General features: G+C 36.0%; 1 protein-coding gene across 1 annotated transcript in view; it reads right to left on the reverse strand.

Moving 5' to 3' along the window:
- The window catches only part of PDZRN4 (PDZ domain containing ring finger 4), a 133,175-nt gene that overhangs the window by 43,832 nt on the left and 68,837 nt on the right, over nt 1-20,506 (reverse strand). Inside the window, exon 3 of the mRNA XM_058558500.1 lies at nt 19,019-19,121. Coding sequence (XP_058414483.1) covers nt 19,019-19,121 — 103 coding nt within the window. The remainder of the gene's footprint in view (nt 1-19,018; nt 19,122-20,506) is intronic.

Here is a 20,506-nt window from a genome sequence, read left to right on the forward strand (position 1 = left end):
AAATTAACTGGGTCACTATGGCTATCAGATAGCTGAAAGGAAAACATCATTATATCACAGTAGAAATGGAAGTCATTCCAAAATTTTGGGGTCTAAAAGCAAAATTTAATGGAATATAAAAAATGAAAAAAAACCCTGCATGTTTAATCATGTATTGTGGGAACGTCACGATCTTGTTTGTATGCAGAAGGAATGAGATTGCACCTTAGAGTGCAATTTTATTTTATTTTTTCTAGCATTATTGAGATTATTGACATATGTGTAAGTTTAAGGTGTACAATGTGATTTGATACATGTATATACTGCCTAATGATTAACACAATTAGGTTAATTAACACCTTCATCCCCTCACATAATTACCTTTTTTGTGTATGTGTAGAGAACATTTATGATCTACTCTAACTTTCAAGTATATAATACAACACTGTTAATTACAGTCACCATGCTGTACATTCGATCCCCAGAACTTATTCATCTTATAGTTGGAAGTTTGTACCCTCTGACTAAAACCTCTGCATATTCCCTCCACCCTCAGCCCTTGGCAAGACCACCATTATACTCTATGTGTCTTTGAGTGTGACTTTTTTAGAAACCACATATAAGTAAGAAAATACAGTACTAGTCTTTCTCTGTCTGACTTATTTCACTTAGCATAATGCCCTCTAGGTCCATTCATGTTGTTGCAAATGTCAGGATTTCTTTCTCTTTTGTGACTGAATAATAGTCCATTGTGTATATATATATATATATATATGCCACATCTTTATCCATTCATCCGTCAATGGACACTCAGGTTGTTTCCATGTTTTGGCTATTGTAAATAATGCTGCAATGAACATGGGGGTGCAGATATCTCTTCAAGATAGTGATTTCATTTCCTTCGGATATATACCCAGAAGTGGGATTGCTGGATCAAATGGTAGCTCTATTTTTAATTTTTTGAGCACCCTCCATACTTTTTACCCATAGTGGCTGCAAATATTTACATTTCCCCCAACAGTTATTAGGGTGCACTTTTAAATCATTGACTACAACATGCATGAAGTTGTAACACTAAGGATGGAGACGAGTTTCCGATATGGGGTATACGTGAAACTTAAAAAGCAATGAGATACTTGGGTAATTTAGTAAATATTGGCAATTTTTAAAAAAATTTGCAGTAATTTATGATTAATAAGAACATCTAATATTGTGCCAGGCCTTTCTTTAATCTTCCACATTCTAACAATTACCAAGTCTTTAATTTTGCCTCTAAAATACATGCTTCAAATCTATCCCTTTCATTTTCCGCTGCTACTACTACTACCAGTGTTGCCCTAACACTACTCTAAAAAGAAAACTAATACTTCATTCTTTTTACTTTTCAAATACAAAGGAAAAAAATCACTCGACAGTTACACACTCAATGCATAACTAATGTGAGAGACATGCAAAGTTGGAAGAAAGGAGCCAAAATTCAAATGGGAGAAACTAACATACATTAATGCTAGCATAGACTATCTTCTCCTGTCCTGCTCCAAAACCCCAGAATGTATAAGTATATATTTTAAAAACATCACAATCATACTTTAAAATAAGAAAGGAAACCCTTGGTGGATTGGAAACTGAGAAATCTCTGGAAGATGAAAAGCAGAAGGGATCCCATTAAAGCCTGAAGCTCAACCAAGAGAGAAGAACCAAGAGGTTGATTCTAAAGCAACGCTGAACCAGCAGGGCTCTAAGCTTGGAGCCTCCAGACACACAGGAGGGTGGTGGTATGATGCACACTGAGGATTCCTCCAGCCCCACTCTCCCTGCCAGCTCACAACACTAAGAACCACAGGTCAGTTTGCTTCACCCTCCCTACAGCCCTAAGAGATAAGGTTGTAGTAGCCCCAAACACAGAGAGAGGAAATGGAATTAAGTCCAGGTTGAGCTGTCATAGCATCAGAGGGTAAAGCAGAGTGGTATTATGGAGGCAAAGGAAGAAGGGCATTTCAAGAAGATGCAGATCGCCAACCGCACCAAACACTGCTGAACGGATAAGGAAGTAGAAGGTATAACTGGATTTGGTCACTCAGTTCTTACTTGTCACCCTCAAATCATATTTTAATGGCTTGAGAAATGAAGGAGATGTTTAAAAAGTGGCAGAGAATCAAATTATTCTTTATATATATTCAGGAAAAGGAAGAAAAGAGAAGACGGAAGTCAAAGATCCAAATAGGCTTCCTTTGAGGTCTTTTTTTTTTTTTAATAAAAGACACGAGTATGTTTGGGACTACTGCGACACTCAGAGTATTATTCCTTGTGCGCAGCTCACAACTCAAGTTTCAAGTGCTGGTACTTAGACCTTGTCATCCATAAGACATGGAAGTTCTCTTCTGAAGTGTCATTTTCTCTTTTGTCCTTAAATATTCTCCACTCAAGGAGATGAAATTGAGACTTAAAATGGTTAAATGATGGAAAAAACATATATTATATATATGTGTGTGTATGTACATATATGTATATATCCGAGCCATCATACTACGTGTTCTCATATATTATCTCATTTAATATTAAGAAATACTTATTTTTAATGTTACCTTCTTTGTGCAGGTGAGGAATCTGAGGCTCAGAGAGGTCACACAGGTACTAAGCAGTGGTGTTTGACTTGAGCCCACTTCAGGCTGATTCCAAATGTACCTAAACATAACTTTTCCTGCAATCAGAACTTTAAATGGTTGGGCATAAAATTTTGAAGAGTTTTCTTGCAAATTAATGGGTAGGTTCTTTTAGGGGACTATAAATAAGTACTTAATGAAGGTAATTTATTTTATATAGTTGGAATATAAGTAAAATAATTTGGTTGTCAGAAAATCTTCTAGAATCTTTTTTGGGTGTTTGATCTGGTACCTACTAGATATTGATCACCCTGCATTATTATATTATAGAAGTCTACACGTTGTTATATGGCTACTATACACTTATGCATGTGGTCAAGACCATTAAGAAAAGTGGCAGGAAATGACCCTAAAAATAATTTCTCCACACTTGAGCAAAGTCCCTGAAAGAACATAAGGCTTCTTCTGCTTTTGACAGACATCAAGAATAAAACCTGCCTATCTAATGGCCGGTCTGGTTTTGAAGTGGGGATAATGTTAATGTATTTCCCCCTACGAGAATCAGATAGTAAAACTAACTGAATAGTCACATGTGCTGCCACTTATATGAATTACTATAGGTCCATAAACTTGTTTACCCATCCTACTTAGGTTTTATTGTATAAGATTGCATTACTAAAAAATATTTATGGTGGACAAATCCCAAAGCATATTATTTGAAAAATTTAGGACTTCAAGTTAACACAGAAGAAAGTAAATAATGAGAGCTCTGATGGTCACCTGGGTTATCTGAGGAAGAGAAATAAAAGTTTGGAGTCTCTTTCGCTTTCATTTTGGAGGATGAGATTGTATTAATTTCTGTGCATAACAGTGCAAATCAGGAAGTGATTAAATATTTCCTAACTAGAAACAGTGGTGTCTTCATTCAGGGAATCACAGTTTTCTTTTGAATTTCCCAACTAAATTGTTCCCATGTTCTTAAAGCATATTTAAAACTTTAGTTTAAAAGGATTCACCACTGTCTTTATTGGCAGGTATCCACATATAAGTCAAAGTAAGGAAAAATTCTTTAAGGATTATGAACTTCCTGGCTCTAAAAAGGCTCAACAGCTGTCTGTGGATCCTCTAGTTACTCATAAACATCCCCTTGGAAACAAACTATCCTTCCAATGGTTATTTAGGAGTTTAGACCTCTCTCATAAGAGAAATCACAGGTAATTACACTTTGTAGGATGTGTTAGTTGTTGTTTGTTTATAAAAGGAAGGTGAAATATTATATACTCTTGTCAATTATACTCTAGAAGAGAACACATACTCAATTAAATGCCAAAGGGGAATTTGAATAAAGATATATCAATAATGATCATCTATTACTTTTATAATCATACAAAGCTTTTTTTAAGAAAAAGAAGAAATTCTTGACCAGCATCTGCTATTAATTAGCTGTGATAGGTGAATCTTTAATCTTCATGGGCTTCAGTTTCCTCTGTCAAGTAAATCAGAGGTGCTTCCATACCCTTCTTATGGTTCAAATTCCATTACATCAAAGTTCTCTTTATTTTAATTCATTTCTGTCCAAAAACCATTTAATTGTTCTTTATCCAAATGTGTTGATCCATTTTTACTTTAAAATTCTACCTCTTGTATCTCTTATTATGCCTTGATTACTAATAATCCTCTTATATTTGAAAGAAGAGCTCTCACAGTTCTCCTTTGAAAAGTACGTACTATTTATTATTTTTTTTAAATAAGCTTTCTATAGCAAATCCCTCTTTGGTTACGGCTTCCTACAGAATCTTTCACTTCCTACTAGGAAGAATCTGTGACTTTAAAAACCCCGTCTTCTCAGGAAAGTGAAAGAGCAAATGGTTTCAATGTGTTTTACAGAACAAAGAAAAAAGTTTCAGATTTAACTTTCAACATTTTGCTACTGGAAAACAAATAGAAATATGAAAAGGGAGTACCTACAAAAGGGCAAGTACAAGGAAATAAAAGCACAGACAAAAGAGTATTTGTGAGACTGGTCAAATTTTAACTTTGGCTGGTGAATAATTTCTGCTGTAGAACTCCAACTCACAATTAGGCTTGGGTTCTGAAACAGTGACTTCTATAACTTTGTATCAACACAAAATACCAACACATATTCATAGTTCCTTAAATGTCCTGTCCTAACAGATGAAATCTGGTCATTTAAAATCTGATAATTAGGTAAAGAAGTGACATATCTCAGTTCAGTCAAAGTGATTACCAACTTTGTGCTATTCATCTTCACATTCTCCCAACCTATTCTGTTTATGATGACTACGGGCGTAGATTATTTCTTGTTGCATTTCAAAATACTACTGTCCAGTGCTTCATCTGTATATGTGATTATTATTGTTGACATTTTTCTTTGGGTTTAAAATGAGCCAAAGTACTTGTTTGCTTCATCATCACCACATTTTAAACACCCTACTAGCCAGTGAATAGGCAGAGTCAGAGGCTCTGTGACAGTGTGTGTGTGTGTCATGTTTTTAGACATGTTTACTAGAACAGTAAATAATAATTTCAAATTTCAACTAGAAAAATTTATGATGATATTTTCCCTAATATTTAATTTGAAGAATAAAACAACTATATGAAAAAATGAGAAGAACATCTAAAGAGCTTCAGCTCTAACCCCCTTACAGACTTAAACCTTAGATTTGCTAGCCTGCTAGTGTATTTAAGATTTAGTCATTGCTTCAATCATTCTATGTGCTTGGTACTTGGAGGACAGAGATGCATAAGACAAGGTCCTCCACACTGAAGAAGCTCAGAGACTTATGGGGGAGCCCAAAGTGAGAACAATCAATAATCATATAATAAGGAAGTGGAGGAAGGTGCAGAGGCCAAAAACCAAGACCCAGTGCTTATTTAAGTGAATAACTGTAATAATATCTTAAGCATGTCAAATATTTAATAGATAAAGAAATATTTTTGTCTCTGTGTTCTTATTTCTACCTCCATCACAAAGTCAATAAATTATTAATTCACAAAGGAAGACAGCGTATGAGGAAGAAGAAACAGGGGAACTACAAAACAGCCAGAACACAATCAATAGGATGGCATTAGTAAATCCTTACCTATCAACAATTACTCTAAATGTAAGTGGATTAAATTCTCCAATCAAAAGGCACAGAGTGGCTGGATGGATTAAAAAACAAGGCCCAACTATATGCTGCCTCCAAGTGACTCACTTCAGCTTTAAGGACACACATAGGTTCCAAGTTAAGGGATGTAAAAAGATAATCTATGCAAGTGGAAACCAAAAGAGACCAGGGGTAGCTATACTTATATCAGACAAAATAGATTTTAAGACAAAGGCTATGACAATAGACCAAAAAAAAAAATCATATGTAAAGATAAAGAGGTCAATTCATCAAGAGGATATAACCATTAGAAGTGTATATGCACTCAGTATCAGTGCACCTAAATATATTAAGCAAATACTAAGAGATCTGAAGGGAGAAATAAACAAGAACACAATAATAATAGAGTACTTCAATACCACACTTTCAATAATGGATAGATTGTCAACAAGCAAAACATTGAATATCAATACAGAAATATTGAAAATAAATAAAGAAACATTGTACTTGAAATATACTTTAGACCATGTGGACTTAACACACATATATAGAACATTCAATCCAACAGCAGCAGAATACACTTTCTTCTCAAGCGCACATAGAACATTCTCCAGGATAGATCATATGTTAGTTCACAAAACAAGTTTAGCAAATCTAGAAGATTGACATCATATCAAGTATCTTTTCTGACCACAATGGTATGAAACTAGGAATCAACAACAGGGGGAAACCTGGAAAATTAAAAACTGTGTAGAAATTAAACAACACACTGCTGAATAACCAATGGTCAAAGAAGAAATAAAAAAATTTCTTGAAACAAATGAAAATGAAAACACAACATGCCAAAACTTATGGGATAAAGCAAAAGCAGTTCTAAGAGGGAAGTTAGAGTGATAAATGTCTATATTAAGAAAAAAGAAAGCTCTCAAATAAAAAACCTAAATTTTAAACCTCAAGGAACCAGAAAAAGAAGAACAAAGTAAGGCCAAAGAAGAAAAGAAAAAGAAGAACAAAGTAAGCCCAAAGTTAGCAGAAGAAAGGAAATAAAGCGCAGAGCAGAAATAAATAAAAGAGAGACTAGAAAAACAATAGAAATGGTCAACGAAAGTAAGAGCTGATTTTCTTCTGAAGATAAACAAAGTTGACAAACCTTCAGCTAGACTAAGAAAAAAAGAAAAGACAAGTTAATAAAAATCAGAAATAAAAGAGAAAACATAATTGAGTTCACAGAAATACAAATAATCATAAGAGACTGCTATGAACAATTATACACCAACAAATTGGATAATCTAGAAGACATGGATAAATTCCAAGAAACATACAACCTATAGGCCATGACTAAATCATGAAGATATAGAAAATCTGAACAGACCAATAATGAGTGGGAGATTGAATCAGTAATCAAAAACCTTCCAACAAAGTAAAGCCCAGGACCACATATTCTACTGGTGAATTCTACCAAAGATTTAAAGAATCAATGTCAATCCTTCTCATATTCTTCCAAGAAATTGAAGAGGAGGGAACACTTCCAAATTCATTTCACGAGGTCAGCATTACTCTGATACCAAAACCAGATGAAGACACTACAAAAAAAGAAAAACCATAGGCCAATATCCCTGATGAATATAGGTGCAAAAATTCTCAACAAAATACTAGCAAACTGAATCCAACAGCACATTGAAAGGATCATACACCACAATCAAGTGGGGATTTATCCCTGGGATGCAAGGATGGTTCAACATACAGAAATCAATACATGTGATATAACACATTAATATAATGAAAAATAAAAATCATATGATGATCTCAACAGATGCAGAAAAAGCATTAGACAAAATTTAACATCCTTTCATGATTAAAAACTATCAACAAACTGAGTAGAGAATAAATGTACCTCAACATAATACAGGCCAAATATGATAAGCCCACAGCTAACGCACTCAATGGTGAAAGCTTTTCCTCTAAGATCAGGAGCAAGACAAAGATGCCCCCTCTCACCACTCCTATTCAACATAGTACTGGAAATCCTAGCTGGAGAAATTAGGAAAAAAGAAGTAAAAAAAGGCATCCCAATCAGAAAGGAAGAAATAAAATTGTCTCTTTTTGCAAAAGATATGATCTTATATAGAGAAAATCCTATAGATCCCACCAAAAAACTGTTGCAATAATAAACTCCAGTTCAGTAAAATTGCAGGACACAAAATCAACATCATAGTTGTGTTTCTATACATTGACAACAAAATAGCTGAAAAAGAAATAGAGAAAACAATCCCATTCACAATAGCATCAAAAACAATAAAATAATTAGGAGTAAATTTAACCAAGGAAGTGAAAGACCTGTACACTGAAAACTATAAGACTTTGATGAAAGAAATTGAAAAACACATAAATGGAAAGATATCCTGTGGTCATGGATCAGAAAGAATTAATATTGTTACAATGTCCATACCATCCAAAGCCGTACATAGATTTAATGCAATCCCTACGAAAATTCCAATGGTATTTTTCACAGAAATAGAAAAAAAGCAATCCTAAACTTTGTGCGGAACGACAAAAGACCCCAAATAGCCAAAGCAACCTTCAGAAAGAAGAACAAAGCTGGAGGCTTCACACTTCCTGATTTTAAACTATACTACAAAGCTATAGTAATCAAAACAATGTGGTACGGGCACAAAAACTGACACACAGACCAATGGAACAGTCAAGAGCCTAGAAATAAACCCAAGCAGATACAGTCAACTATTATTTGACAAGGAAGCCAAGAATAATCAAAAGAGAAAGGACAGTCACTACAATAAGAGATGATGGGAAAACTGGATATTCATATGCAAAAGACTGAAATTGGATCTCTATCACACACCACTCACAAAAATTAACTTGAAATGGATTAAAGACTTAAATGTAAGACCTAAAACCATAAAACTCCTAGAAAAAACATAGGGGAAAAGCTCCTTTACATTCGTCTTGGCAGCAATTTGTTAAATATGACACCAAAAGCACAAGCAACAAAAGCAAAAAAAACTAAGTGGGACTACATCAACTATAAAGCTTCTGCATAGCAAAAGAAACAATCAACAGAATGAAGACGTTACCTATGGAATGGGAGAAAATATTTGCAAACCATATATCATGTAAGGGGTTAGTATCCAAAATACATGAGAAACTCATACAACTCAATAGCAAAAAAAAACAAAAACAAAAACAAAAAAAACAATCCAATTAAAAAAACAGGCAGAGGACCTGAATAGACATTTTTCCAAAGAAGACCCACAAATGGCCAGCAGGTACATGAAAAGGTGCTCAACTTCACTAATCATCAGGGAAATGCAAATCAAAACCATAATGGGATATCACCTCACTCAGCTTAGGATGGCTATTATCAAAAAGACAAGTGATAACAAGTGTGTTGGTGAGGATGTGGAGAAAAAAGAACCCCAGTGCACTGTTGGTGGGAATGCAAATTGGTACAGCCACTATGGAAAACAGTATGCAGGTTCCTCAAAAAATTAAAAACAGAACTACCATATGATCTAGCAATCCCACTTCTGGGTATATATCCAAGGAAATGAAAAGAGAATATTGGAGACGTATCAGCAACCCCACGCTCATTGTAGCATTATTCACAATAGCCAAGACATGGAAACAATCTAAGTGCCCATCAGTAGATGCATGGATAAAGGAAGATGTGATATGCGTACATATAAATATATGATAATATACATAAATAATATATAATATATAAGAATATATATAAATAAATAAAAATAAAAATATATTATTATATATAAGTAATATATTACTTATACACACAATGGAATATTATTCAGCCATGTGAGAGAAGGAAATCTTGCCATTTGCAACAACATGGAGCCACCTTGAGGGCATTATGAGAAGTGAAATAAGTCAGGTAGGGAAAGACAAATACTGAGGTCTCACCTATATGTGTAATCTAAAAAAACCAAACTCAAAAACAGAGAGTAGAATGGTGGTTGCCAAGGGACTAGTGAATGGGGAAAATGCAGAGAGGTTGGTCAAAGGGAACAAACGTCCAGCTAGAAGATGAATAAGTTCTGGGGACATAATGTACAGTGTGGTGACTATAGTTAACAATACTGTATTATATACTTGAAAGTTGCTAATGAAGTAGATCTTAAATGTTTTCACTACACACACACGACAGGTAAGTATGTAAGGTGATGAAAGAGTTAATGAACCTTATTTTGGTAATCATTCTGCAATATATACATGCATCAAATCATCATGTTGTATAGCTTAAACTTATACAATGTTTTATGTCAATTATATCTCAATAAATCTGGAAAAAATAATATGCAGATAAAGATTCATGCATAAGGCAGTTCACTATAGCTTTTATAGCTAAGAAAACCTGGAAAAAAGGTAAATGTCCAACAAAAAAGTAAAATTTCAGTTATAGGAAAAACAATGTACACAGAAAAGGGAAACACAAAATGTTAACTGTGATTATCTCAGATGGTACAATTTCAGATCAGATAACGATATTTAAAATTTTTATTTTGGACTTCAAATACATTGATTGGATTTAGTATAATCCTTGGCTCATGACACACCATCTGTATTGGTCATGCAAAGTTCCCTTTTATTTATATGAAATTTGACCATTTAATACATAGTGAATCCCGGTAGACTCACCACAGAATCATGAACTGGAGCATTACCTACCACTTACGTCTTAAAAGAGAAAAGGGAGAACTGTTATGCCAATATAAAGCACATCATCTTTAAGGATCCAACAGTTTTTTCAGAGGTAATAATTTGGTGGAAAAAATCCAAACTGGCATTATTTTCTGTATTTTTCTAATTAAAAAAATAAGCACTGTATTTAAATAAAATAATTTGTTTCTAGTGCCTACATGCTGCATCTGCCATTTCTAATTGGCAAACGTACATGGGTTAACTTGTTTTAAACACCAAAGCTAAAATCTGAAATAATGTGTAGAGGTATGCTACTTGCTACCCATTGCTACAATATGGTACTAGACACAGACCAGTGTGTGGCCATATGAATGTGTGCGCTCTCTTTATAAAAACCCATAAAATGTGAGTTAATATGTTTGAAATGTTAAAATATTTGTAAAATTTTTAAGAATTTGACTATGCATTTGTCTCACTTCACTTAAATGAGTTACATGAGAGAACAAGATACTGACAAATCATTCCATAACCAACACTAGTGCCGCCATGGAGCTCACATGTGAGAATGCTGTGATTCAAGATGTAAGTGGTCCCTTCAAGAGACAGAGCTAGAACTGGGACCAGACTCCTTGCTTGGATTCTTTCCTTTCGATTATATTGCCTTTGCAAGGAGCATTGGAATCCTCACATGAGATTTGCTTTATACTGGAAAAAACAGCTCTCCTTTCTTTGCCCCTATGAAAACAGTTCTTGGAAAGCAGAATAGAAGTCACTGGGAAAATATGATTTGCCATGCAAATGTTCACCTTAAACACAACCTTTCACAAACACCTTTCAGTAACTCAAGGCAGTCATCTGAATGTGTATCATGAGTATCTTCAAACAAAAAATTGAATGTCAGCATTTTGATAAAATTCACATATGTAGTGTAAGGAATCTTCATTTTATATCTAGATTCCTAGTAAAATAAATGTGCCCATGGTTACATTGTTTAATAACCAACTTGGAAGGTTAAATTTGCTTTTCATTGTTTTCTTAGGAAATAAGGTTTAGCGTTGTCATAAGCAGTGAGGTGAAAGATAGATTTGCCTCATATTTGTTTTATGAAATTACATGACCAAATTAACAGTGATACTAATCTCATTTCTTTCAGTAAGAAATCTAAAAGAATAACAATAACTTTGATGACTATTTCCAACTTTGTGGCATTTTCTTTTTAGTCACAGGTTAAGGAGGACTTTTTTTTTTGATAGAAAGTCACAACTTGGGAAAATCATTCAATTTAATAAACATGGGTATTCAAACTAAGAAATTTTGAGTCATCTCTGCTTGGAATATTAGGATTATATAAAATATGATTACAAAGTCTCAGCCTTGATTAAGATTCAACAAGTATAAAAACTAGGACAACCATATACCGTATTGTCCAACTAGGACATTTGGACGTGAAAGACAGTGCGATTCATAATTAAACTGGAACGTGAGCCATACATGGAGATAGTTTAGGGCAAACCAGGGTGTTTGGTTGTCCTAACACGAATTGAACCCCAGTCATTCTTCATCCACATAAATTAGCATGTCTATCTACCAGGGTTCTCTAGCTTACAAGTTTCGGGTAAGACATGCACATCCGCCCTTCTTAAAAAGGCAACCGAAAAAATCCAAATTTTCTTCTTTTAACAATATGGCACAAGTGTATGCTTAAGTCCATTTATTCTAACTACTAGGCTGTTAATTGAATTAATATGGGGAAAAAACAAAGACTTTCACACACTTTATTTCAAACTTCTATTCTCCATCAGCTCTCTTCTCCTTTCTCTCCATTTAACCCTTTTTATTTGTTTTCAGGACACTTATAAAATAGGAACAGTAGCAGCAATGGTCAATAATTTATTTACTTATCCTGCAAATGCTGCTGAGGGCCCACTCTGTGCCAGGGTACGCACTAGGCTCTCCTCCTGATATAATGATAATTAGAAGTGGTCACTTTTGTACAGAAAGACAAACTATTTAGAAGAAAAAGATAAGTACATAAATAACTATCACCCAGGGCATAATGACAAAAAATGTTTATAAAATGTGGTATGGGAGTTCAGCGGTGGGAAAGAGATTGTCAGACAGGCGTTTCAGGAGCAGAGAGGCCCATAAATAAAGGCACAGAAGAAGGAAAGCACACAGCTTGCTCTGAATATTGCTGCACTGTGGAGTTTGACCCCATGATGCCTGGAAAAGTAGGATAATGACAGAGTACAAAGGACCTTCACTGCCAGGCAGAGAATTTTAGAGTTAATTCAAGGCATAGAGTCATATAAGATGATGAACAGCGAGAGATCCAATGAGAAGTACACTTGAGAAGGACTTGTTGACATTGGAGTATAGGATGCACTGCAAAGAACTGGGATTGGCCCCAGGAGACCTAAGAAATAGCCTAGAGAGAGAGCAACATTCTAGGTCAGGGAGGAGGCAGTGGTGATATGAAGGAGAAACACATCCCAGAGAGTCTGGAAATGTAAGCTCCAGTATATGACAACTGAGTGGTTTGGCCTCCACGATTGAGATTGTAATCTGACCTAATAGAGAAAATGGTGGTGTCACTAATAGACATTTCAATGAAACAACTCCAAACTTACTGAATACCATCTTGTATTCAGTTAAAGTAATAAAAATAGCTTCACACTTTACCTAGATCAGTTTTCAGTTCAATAAATTTTCCCAAAGAATGAAACTTATTAAGGTTATTTTTTTTTTTGTGAGGAAGATCGGCCCTGAGCTAACATCTGCCAATCCTCCTCTTTTTTTTTTTTTTTTTGCTGAGGAAGACTGGCCCTGGGATAACATCCATGCCCATCTTCCTCTACTTTATATGGGACACTGCCACAGCATGACTTGACAAGCGGTGCATCGGTGCGTGCCTGGGATCCAAACCAGCGAACCCCGGGCCACTGCAGCGGAGTGCACGCACTTAACCACTTGCGCCACCAGGCTGGCCCCAAGGTGATTTTTTAAATGGATGATTTTGTTGCCCCAGTAGTAAGTGGTATAAAATTATTTTACATATTTCATTAATAATTCTAAAATGTGACTAACAAGTGGAAGAAAAGGGACTGGTGAAATATAAAGCATCCAGTGAATTTAAAAACTCTGAAGATTCTATACTTTCCTTCTCTACACACTATTTTCTCTTTTCTCTACTATCCACCACAACATACGGGTAATATATAGTCTCTTTATGAGTTATGTTTCATACCAAATTTATTCTTTCTATCATTGATTTTCAAACTCCTTGATACATTTCCCTCTCTGAATACCCAGAGATTATCAGAGTCAAAATTGGCTACCAGGGGAGGCGTTCAGTTCCTCGTCCACTGTAATGTTTCACAAATTTGCTGAATGATCCCTTGGTGAAGAAGTTATAAAGGGTGTACAAGGATGGATTAGAGAACATATCAAATTTATACCACATATGAGATTCTATGATTTTATAAAATGATAATCAGCACTGATAAATTTTCATGGAGACCATTAAAATTCTAGTTCATTACTTATCTCTCCCTGTTTCCCCCCATTTTGGTCCTTTCCTTAGAAGTGTTTAACTGAAACAAAAATGGCACTAGGATGAGAACCACTGACATAAAGAATGAATACCTGTTAGCAAGGGAGAAGATATTTGTTATAACTGCATGGTGGACCCAGGTTCCTTCCAACTCCCTGGTACAAAAAGGAGGAAAGGTACTGCCTTGCCCAGAAGTTGGTCCATGCAGACAGCAATGGGAATCTTCACTAATTCATTCATCAAATATTGAGCACCCACTCTGAAACAGGTGATGTGATGCAATGATGAACAAGGCAGATAAGGCCTTTGCCCTCACAGCCTAGAAAGGAGCCACATAGCTCTACACAAGTGCACTTAGGGAGATTTTTCTCAAAGTTGGCTTTGCAAATCACGAAGCTGCTCGACAAGATATGACTGAAATCTAGTTAATGCTTATCCTCTTGTTATTTTTTTTGAGTAAACATCTCCTTGATTCATAATTCACTTTTCTTTAACTATGTAAGAGAGAGATTATATACTTAAATTCTCACAAATATTCTGCACTTATTCGTGGGGTCCAGCTCCCAGAAATACATTTTGCAAAATGATACTTCTCAGCATAGCACAAGAGCTTACTTATGCTTTGCAGAAGAATTGCCACATGGAAGCTAATTGATATGCTAAACGCTCATTCCTGTTTATAGACACTGGCCCACGTTTGGTTTTCAGTTAACATGTACTCAGAACTCTGACACATACAGCTTGTCCTTCTCTCCTTTCCACCTTTATTATCTCTTCAAGAAAACTGCTAAGTTCCTTTTCATTTTGATGACAATGTACACATAAGGGGAACTCTACATGTATTTAATTCAGGCTGTTAGATATGCTTCTTCAGCCTGATCTTAGGAGGAGGAGTAAAAATTCAAGTAGCATTTCTAAGTGATGAAAATCTGCAGGCTCAGAAATGTTGCTTAAATCATTTGCTTGCATTGGCTAATGTAATGTTTTATACTCTCAAAATTTTGTGCCTATTAGTTCTCTGACTCTCCTCTATCAGCACTAACTTTTGAGAATTAATGGCAAATGCTGCAAAAAATTCAACATCTTCCTTGCACTCAGGCAGCAGCAAACATATCTTTATTACGAGCTGGAGGAAAGAGCTCTATATTTCTCAAAGCCTTTCCCTTTAAATTATTTCTAGTAGAGGTTGGATTTGAGATCTGCCTCTGACTTGCTAAGAGCTATTTATGATTTATTTCAACCTTTCGCTGGCTCTAGGAAAAAAAAAATGAACAAAGTTGAAAATAAAGGAGAGGAGATGCTTAATCCTCAGTGGTATCTCAGTGGCATGGAGTACCCTGACTCTGATGATAGGTGCATTGTTTAAATTTTTATATTTTTATTTTTAAATCAAAAATAAAATTAAAATCCTTTATCATTTTTAATTAGAGAACAAGTGTCATCATTTTTTAAAGAGAACAAATTTCATGCTGTGAGTCTTTTAATGCAAGCTGGTCCTCTGAGACTTTTCTGAAGCACTGTGGGGAAATTTTAAACCCAGTCAAATAATTTTCTAAGGCAAAGTGGTGATAGGCCATGGTGAGATATGGGTGTCATTAAAATTTCATAGAGGTCCCTAACACACCAGAGTCACCATAACATTGACACATTGACTACAATATCTCCAAAGAAGCATTTGCTGTCTATCATGGCTCTGAAGGGAGCTGTTACAGTCTATCAATGCAATAATCTGCATGTTAAAAAGTCCCTAAATATGTATTTACAAGATAGTCAGATCTGTTTTGGTCTATTGGGTCAATAATCCAGGCACTAAAAGTCCCTAAATATGTATTCACAAGATAGACAGATCAGCTTTGGTTCACCGAGTCAATAGTAAGTAAACCTTTACAAAGGCGCCTAAATAGTTGCATAGTTTGCATTTTAGCAGGTTCAGAAATGCAGTTCTGTACACTGCCTGTCTTTTAAAGAGTGAATTTATTACGCTAGTTTCAGTGGATGCCAGAAGCTGTGTTTCACAGTAGCCTATGATATTTTGCTTTTAAAAAGGTAGAAGAAAAACAGCCTTGGAACAAACTATATTAAAGCTATGAGGCAAGTAATGGAGACAGCTGCCTAAATCTAAAAACTCTGCCTAAATACAGATATTTAGGCAAAGCCCTCCAAGCCGGTAGATGCTGTCCTCCCAGACTACGTCTTACCCCTTCCTCCATCGCCATCCAGGTCCAAACCACCTCTTCCCTCACCTGACTGCTCTGTGGTAGTCTTTACTTCCCATTGTCAATCTCATTCCAACAGCCAGAGGGATCTTGTTAGGGCTTCAGAATGTGGCCCTGCTCTTTCTTCTTCAGGAACTTCCTATCTCACAGGAAAAGGCAAGGTCTCCTCAAGATAGGCCCCTGCTCACTCTGACTTCACCTCCTCACTCTTCCCCTTTCCCATGCTGTCAGAGCACGCTGGCCTTGAGTGCCCAGGCGTGCTCATGCTTCAGGTCCTTTGTACTTGCCCTTCCTTCTATCTGGAAAGCTCCTCTCTCAGGCAGCCATATGGCTAGCTCTCTTCCTTTTTTCAGGTCTCTTACGAGAAAGGCCTTCCCCGACCATCTTGTATAAGATAACAACACCTTGTCGCACACCATGCTTTTCCTCTCCCCATTACCCACACTTGTTGTTCTCCATTAGCACTTTTCACCGTCTAATATAGTATGTTCTTACTTATTTGTTTATTGTCCATCTCTTTCCCCTAAAAGTTGAGCTCCATCAGAACAGGGGCTTCGTCAGTCTCAAACTTAGTTTAAGAACCTGGCATATTGTAAGTGCTCATTAAACATTTATGGTAGAAACGAATGAAAGTAGATGGAAAGGAGTCTTCTTTCTACTTCCCTGATTTGCCTGCTGATGTGTATTTATCTTTAGGTTAAGGAGGAATGAATATCTCTTTCTGAGATGAAGTTCTCTCTTTGGCCTCAGTTTCCTGTAATATTCTCTAAGTGGCGCAAAACTGGTCCTTCCTGAAGGTGTTCATCCACCGCATCCCCAGAGCTACTGGGTTATGATAGAGCTCCTGGAGCAGCTGGGGTCATCTCAGCTGGTCACAGAAATATTTGGTCAGTCTGTTTCTAGGTGCAATAGTACATAAAGACAGAATTAGCATTTTTAAATCTCTCACACTTAATGTGGTGTCCACAATCACCTCTGGTGACAGCAGTGGACTGATCAGATTTTACGGTCTACTCTGATACAGCCTCAAGGGATGGTGTGTGCCACTCTGCCACATAACTGTAAAAGATGGAGGAGTACTGGGTAGAAGCACTATTCTCTCCTAAACTTGGGGTATTCCCCCATGCCTCCACTCCCATCTTTAACCATGCACGATGTTCTCAAATGCAGCCTTTCTCATGATTGAAGCCTGTCACAGTAACTTCTTCCTTATTTAAATTTCACAGGAACCTTCTTTATTTCAATCACTCAGAAAGGTGCCTTCGGCAAGAGAATCACAGCTGACAGCAAATTAATGACTATGATGCTGTAATTTAGTTGAGCTTACAAGCTACAGAGGACCTGTCTGAGCATTTACCACTGTCATCATACTGACACTGGCATTTATTAGGGATTGATATTGGTCAAAAAAGCAGAAGTGGTTCGGCTATAGTAAGCCCTACGGAAATGTAAGGAAATCTGTCTGTACTGTAATATTCAATGATATGCTAATTAGTTAAAAGGATTTTCCTGTTAACCTGCTTAGCCTAAGCAAGTCTCTCTCCCATGCCCTCCCCCAGCACACAGATTATTTTAATAAAGCCAAAGGAAAAGCTGAGGTAATCTAGATAATTCCAACCCCCAAACCCAAAGTATTCATTAACTGAAAGAAAACTATCATTTAATCTTGAGTTATTTGGATAAGTGACTCAATTTTGTAATTTATTTTGCATGAGTAGACAAAACATAATGGATATATCAGCACATACAGTACTTGAGTTGATTTATAAAAGAAAACTTTTCAATCAACTTAGTGGAGAGGAGGGGATAAAAAATTAACATGAGCAACAACAATGACAAAACCCTCTACTCAGATACTAGCTATCACTGCACATCTTTCCAAATTCTGGCTGAAAAGAAATAATGATTTCTGTAATCCCCAGCAATGACTTTTGCGGGGGGAGGATTTCAAATAAATGTCTATTTGCTTTAGGTGAGCTTCACTGAACTGGCCTTATTTGATTTCAGATCCTCCTAAGGGAAGAGATTTCAGGATTTCTGAGTTGTAAAATGGAAAAGAACATTTTGCTGAACTTGTATGACATCATCTAAGGCATTAAAAGGGCAGATAATCATGGGTTCTCTGCCTGTTTACCAAAGCTTCTTTACCTCCTCAATCTATTTTATTTCCAAATGTCAGAGTAGTCTGAAACCTTTCAAAGATTTATAGACTGCAGAAGCAGGGGAAATATTAGGATAAATCCTTTAACTTTTGTGAAAGCTTTTAAATAATTAATAGATGGGCTTTTGGAATTGTTATATATCACAGTACACAAACTCTAACACATACCGCATGAAGGCTAAACACCGTTTAACAACAAAGGGCATGAGGCCATCTCTTTTTCTAGAAAGTCAGTGAAACTTCTCTTTAGAGTACATACTTGAGTCACAGATGAAGAGAATATTGAATTTGTGAAAGGAAATATAACTAATATAATAAAATTTAGTTTATCAATTAAAATGAAAATACTATACAATGAATGAACATAGTAAGCATAATCTTGATTTTAAATATAATTTCTTTTCCAAACTCTACTTGGAAATTCTCTTATATTACAGAAAGAAGAAAAAAACATAACTGCCATAATATTATTTATGAAAAGCAACAAAGATGTGAGCAAAATATTTTCAAGCTTATATTATAAAAATGTTTTCCAATGTACTTAAAATACTAGAGCCAAATAGCTACAACAAATGATATTTAAAAGATCTTACCTTAGATATATATGTATACAATATATATAATAAAACACTTCTCACAGTAATAAATTAATTTTTCTTTGTTATGCAAAACCCCTCAACCGTAACTTCATGAAGAAAGAAGTGGTGTGAAAATGATCTTACCTCATATTCAAAGTCCTCTGTTCTGTCTGCATCAGCAGGCAAGCTGGAAAGATACTCATTGTCCTCATAAAATTCATGATCCATTGGATGAAGAGAATGGCAGCTATGGGGAACATAGCAATACAATAGGAATGGATCAAAACAGTTGTTTTCAAGATTAAAACTGATTTTAGAATTTCACTTTAGTTTTCTCTGCTTTGCAATAGGACCTGCAGTGATCTAGCCTTTAAATGAACTACAGCTCAGAAAGAGCAATTGCTTTTCTTTCTCCCCTACATGAAGTCCACCAATTTGCTATTTCTGAGAGAATATTAAGAATAGGGGCCCATAGCCAGAGCTGCATTCTGTGAAGAAACCGAAGCGGAATGTCTGACAGACCACAGGGCTTCATTGATACGCTCTGGCTGGCTTCCACTCCACCAAATGTGACTTGCTCCACACACGGGTGTGTGGCATTTGAGACTGCAGTCTACCAGAGGGGTATTTTGTAACAAAATACTACCAATTTCATAATACACGGCCCCAAACTGCTTTTTGAAATCTGTTTTCAAAAGCATGTATTTTTCAGATTGTAAAACGTACTCACATTGCCCCATTCCTTAAGATCTCCTTCCTCATTCTCCCTCATAACTCACATTTTTCCCTCTTTGATAAAAGGCATGTGCACAAATATTAAAGAAATTCATGGTGATAATTCACTGGAAACTCCTATAAGAAAGAGGGTTTCATAATCCCTTTGGAAAATTCCTGGGGACAGAGAGAACTGACAAACTAAAGGAAATGAGGGGGATCCAGGGCATTGTACATGACTTTTATATATCCTTTAACTTTTGGGAAATGTTTTAAATAATTTAGAGATATGCTTTCAAATTACTATATGCTATGATATAGACATAATACATTATGCCAAATGAAGGCCAAGCATAGTTTAACAGCAAAGGGCATGAGGTCATCTCTATTTCTAAAAGTCAGTGGAAAAGCTTAACTGCAATTAACCAAGTTGGTTGCAGGTGAGGCCTCTAAGTGCTGCCAGTGTGGACATTATTGACAAATTGGAGTTAGTAGTATTAATTCCCTTATCACTAGCTGAAAGGCGAGAGAGACCCATCCCGGTGCCCTCCCACGGTCAGCGTAAATATTCTACCAGCCTCTTCTCACTCCTATCTATGGCTGTCGGCTCTACAGAGGGTTAATCAATGTGGACCCAAATAGCAAAAGCAGTACATGCAGCAGCTCACTTGCTGGTCTAACAGGTAAACCATCCTTAAATCTGGACTGGCTCTGCAAAGCCCATTTGGGCTGGTAGAATGTCACAGCTTGCTGTTTGGGGTATCTGATGTGTTTCCCTTGTCTTTCAGTTAGTAAGAAGGGAGCTTTGCCATGAGGAACACCTTATTCATTCAACAAACACGTATTGAGTGTCTATCAGATGCCAGGCCCTATGCCAAGTGCTGGAAATATGGTGGCGCACAAAATCAGTTCTTGCCC

Source organism: Diceros bicornis, chromosome 17 (genome assembly GCF_020826845.1).
Source record: "Diceros bicornis minor isolate mBicDic1 chromosome 17, mDicBic1.mat.cur, whole genome shotgun sequence".
NCBI lineage: Eukaryota > Metazoa > Chordata > Mammalia > Perissodactyla > Rhinocerotidae > Diceros > Diceros bicornis.